Source organism: Brassica oleracea, chromosome C7 (genome assembly GCF_000695525.1).
Source record: "Brassica oleracea var. oleracea cultivar TO1000 chromosome C7, BOL, whole genome shotgun sequence".
NCBI classification, from domain to species: Eukaryota; Viridiplantae; Streptophyta; class Magnoliopsida; order Brassicales; family Brassicaceae; genus Brassica; species Brassica oleracea.
Window position 1 is genome coordinate 47,828,103 of NC_027754.1, and position 4,301 is coordinate 47,832,403.

General features: G+C 38.2%; 1 protein-coding gene across 2 annotated transcripts in view; it reads left to right on the forward strand.

Moving 5' to 3' along the window:
- LOC106305753 overlaps window positions 1-1,042 on the forward strand; it is a 22,554-nt gene extending 21,512 nt beyond the window's left edge. The window contains exons 1-2 of one of the 2 annotated variants that reach the window (XM_013742121.1): window positions 1-30; window positions 120-1,042. In XM_013742121.1, the coding sequence (XP_013597575.1) occupies window positions 139-999 (861 nt within the window). In that variant the 5' untranslated portion in view covers window positions 1-30; window positions 120-138 and the 3' untranslated portion in view covers window positions 1,000-1,042. The remainder of the gene's footprint in view (window positions 31-119) is intronic. The other variant, XM_013742122.1, reaches the window with a different exon arrangement.
- The last annotated feature ends 3,259 nt before the right edge of the window (window positions 1,043-4,301 follow it).

Here is a 4,301-nt window from a genome sequence, read left to right on the forward strand (position 1 = left end):
CCGAAGCTATGCTTGCGGAAACCAGTGTTGGTAAGATGCTCTCCTCTTCATCACTCTAATGCTTCATTGCCGCAATCACAAACCCTTCCTTTAACCATCTTCTGCGCTGATCCTTGTAGACCACATCTCGTAAGAGCCATGGTCAGGAGGGGTGGTGACATGGATGCTCTTGATTACGAGAGGCCTAGTAATTTTATGGAGGTAACGAAAATGATAGGAACATCCAATGGATGGATAACGTCTTTGGTGGACGGCATTGTGCAAATCCGGGAACACCCGGGGAAGAATCCTAGACAGGTGAGAACCATTTTTTTACCTCCTCATGAAACTCTGCCTCTATGCCAAGCCCAAATGGCCACCAACGTGGCAATGTCCTCATCTTCTCCGTTGAAAGAGGAGTGTGCTGTGGCTGTCAAGTTCTTGGGACCTCAACTAAGCATTTGTAAACCGGCTCAAAGCAACGCCGATCGCGAGTGGATCAACATCAGAATCTCAAACCCTTGTTTCTTTTCCTCCCCTGTCATGTATTCGGAGAAAGAGGACATGTTTCGCATTGTCGGATCTGGAGGCCACCTTGTTGGATCATGGGATCTCGGCAGACACAAGTACACACCAAAGATTCAGAGACTTCAATTTCAAAACCTTCCGGAGCTGAGCAAGGCCAAGCGGGAGCTTCTGTACTCGAGCAACACAAGCGAACACTTGGTGGAGTCAAGAACCACCGGTGAAACTTTCATGGTTAAGTGGTACAAAAGGACGGCCAAGACCATCTACGGCATAGAGAGAATGGAAACAAAAGCTTTAATGGTGTTCAAGATAGACGGAGAAGGTAACGCTGTTTACACTCAAGATATTGGTGATCTCTGCATTTTCCTCACAAGGTCTGAATCTTTCTGTCTCCCTGCTTCCTCTGTTCGCCACATGCGTCCTAATCGCGTCAAACTCATGGATGTCGACGAAATCACTATTATCGATCTGGCTACTCAAAAGTGGAACTGATAAGAACAATTAGTTTGGACTTGTGTGTTTTTTTTTTCTGAGGCTAGAGTCTTGTCTTTTTCTTTAAAACCTTTCAAATATCCAATCTATTTTTTTTCATATTTATTATCTGTGAGATCGTTACGCATATGCTCCTGGACAAACCTTCCTATCATCTATCACTAAAATATCAATTTGGTTATGTTTAAGCTATATTCTGTGTGTTCTTTGTGTTGTGACTTTATATAATGGAAAGCTATCTATGCATTGTGCTTTGATCCAAGTGGCATTGCCGCATTGCTTTAGAATATTCCCAAGCAAGAGTCTCTCTACAAGTAGTGACGCGACCACAACTACATTTGTGCATATGTTCAGGTTTTATCGTTGTTTCAATATAGCGGAATATAAACAACATAATGGTTTAGATAATAAATAAAAATTCAAAAAAAATAATTGACATAGTAATACAAAAACTAAGGGATGTATTCAATCTAGAAATAAGATTTATTTATATAAAATCTTAAATTCATTGTTATGTAAACATGATGTTGTTTTAAAGAAAAAAAAATCTGGTATCATTAAAGAAAATTATAAATATATATTAACAGAAAAGCCACGTCATTGATTTTTTTCTCACGTTCTAATCATTAGTGAAGTCTTAAAAAAATTGTTAACTAATTTGATAATTCGATGACTTTTAATTTTATGTATTTTAATTTGATCAAAAATAAAATATAAGTTTAGAACCAATTAATATTATTTGTCAAATAATACAAATAATAAGTTATAGTAACTAACCGTTGAAATTATAGAAAATTTAACAATTTCTGACCAATTCTTCTTTATATTTATAAACAACATAATATAGTGAATGAATTTTTATAGAAAAATGGATATGATAATTTTATATTTTACATAAAATTATATTCATATATGTGTATAATAACTATTAATATCTAATAAAGTCCATACATGCTCACTACAAGAAAACACAGTTTTAGCAAGGAAATTTAACGAGGAAAACTATTCCTCGTGAAATTACGATGACTTAACGATGAAATTGCGAGGAAATAAAATTTCCTCGTAAAGGCCTTGTAAAATACCGAGTAAAGCTTTTCCTCGTAAAATCGTCGTAAGTCGACGTGGTTTTTCCGAGAAAAATGTGTTTCGTCGCAAATTCGTCGTAATTTTAGCATGATTTTTACGAGGAAATAACTTACGAGGAAAGAACGAGAAATCCACCAACTTAACACGTTTTTTTTGCCACCAACCTAATTTTTCGTCGTAAATTCCTAGCAAAATTCAACTACCAGATTCGAAAATTTTCTATAAATATGGAGGTTTGAACATAATTTTAAGCACACCAACAAGAAAAAAAAACGTGAAAAAAATGTCGGGCTTGGGAAATATTTTCGAGTTGCGGAGGTGGATGTATATGCATAGAGATGCTAACGGGAGAGTGACGAAAGAATATCTTGCTGGGTTGGAGCGTTTTATGCATCAAGCAGATTCTACACCGCTCGCCCAAGAAAGCGGTAAAATATTCTGTCCTTGTAGGAAATGTAACAATTCAAAGTTGGCAAATCGTGAAAATGTTTGGAAGCATTTAGTAAATAGAGGTTTCACGCCAAATTATTATATCTGGTTTCAACATGGAGAAGGTTATAGTTATGATCAGAATGAAGCTAGTAGTAGTAATAGCAACTTTCAAGAAGAACCGGTTGATCATCAATTGCATAATGCACATAGTTACCATCAGGAGGATCAGCCGATGGTAGATTATGATAGGGTTCATGATATGGTAACTGATGCATTCGTAGCTCATGATGATGAAGATGAAGAACCTAACATAGATTCAAAAAAGTTTTATGAAATGTTAGATGCGGCAAATCAACCACTTTACAGTGGTTGTAGAGAAGGTCTCTCTAAATTGTCATTGGCTGCTAGAATGATGAATATTAAAACTGATCACAATCTACCTGAAAGTTGCATGAACGAATGGGCAGATTTATTTAAAGAGTATTTGCCGGAAGACAATGAGTCTGCTGATTCTTATTATGAGATTCAGAAACTGGTTTATAGTCTTGGGTTGCCTTCGGAGATGATAGATGTTTGCATCGACAACTGCATGATCTACTGGGGAGATGATGAGAAGTTGGAAGAATGTCGATTCTGCAAGAAACCACGATTCAAGCCGCAAGGAAGGGGACGTAATAGGGTACCGTACCAAAGGATGTGGTACCTACCAATTACAGATAGATTGAAAAGATTGTACCAATCGGAGCAGACTGCTGGAAAGATGAGGTGGCATGCCGAGCATACTCAGACGGATGGTGAGATGACTCATCCATCAGATGCAAGAGCCTGGAAAAATTTTAACAAAGTACATCCGAATTTCGCTAGCAATAGCCGGAATGTGTACCTCGGATTATGCACAGATGGATTTAGTCCATTTGGAATGTCAGGGAGACAATATTCATTGTGGCCTGTCTTTCTTACGCCATACAACCTGCCACCGGAGATGTGCATGCAACGGGAGTTTTTATTCTTGACCATATTAATACCCGGTCCGAAGCATCCAAAAAGGTCACTTGATGTTTTCCTACAACCACTGATAAAAGAGTTGAAAGATTTGTGGTCAACAGGGGTGAGGACGTATGACTGCTCAACGAAGAAGAATTTTACGATGCGAGCTATGCTTTTGTGGACCATAAGTGACTTTCCTGCCTATGGGATGTTGTCTGGATGGACTACACATGGGAGATTAGCTTGTCCATATTGTAATGGAACGACAGATGCATTTCAACTGAAGAATGGTAGAAAGACAAGTTGGTTCGATTGTCACCGTCGATTTCTTCCAGTTGGCCATCCGTACCGAAGAAACAAGAATTTGTTTAGGCACAAAAAGGTTGTGAGAGACACTCCTCCTCCATATCTAACTGGAGAACAAATTGAAGCGCAAATCGACTACTACGGAGCTAACGAAACAGTTCGCTGGGGTGGTAATTGGCATGTCCCTCGTAATATGCCTGATTCTTACGGTGTTCATCACAACTGGCACAAGAAGAGTATATTTTGGGAGTTACCATATTGGAAGGATCTCCTTCTGCGCCACAACCTTGATGTGATGCATATAGAGAAGAATTTCTTTGAGAACATCATGAATACAATATTGAATGTCCCAGGGAAGACAAAAGACAACATAAAATCGAGGTTGGACTTGCCGGATATTTGCTCAAGAAGCGAGTTACATATTAAAAGCAATGGGCAAGTTCCCGTTCCGATATTCAAATTGTCTTCAGAAAAAAATCGGTGTTGTTCAA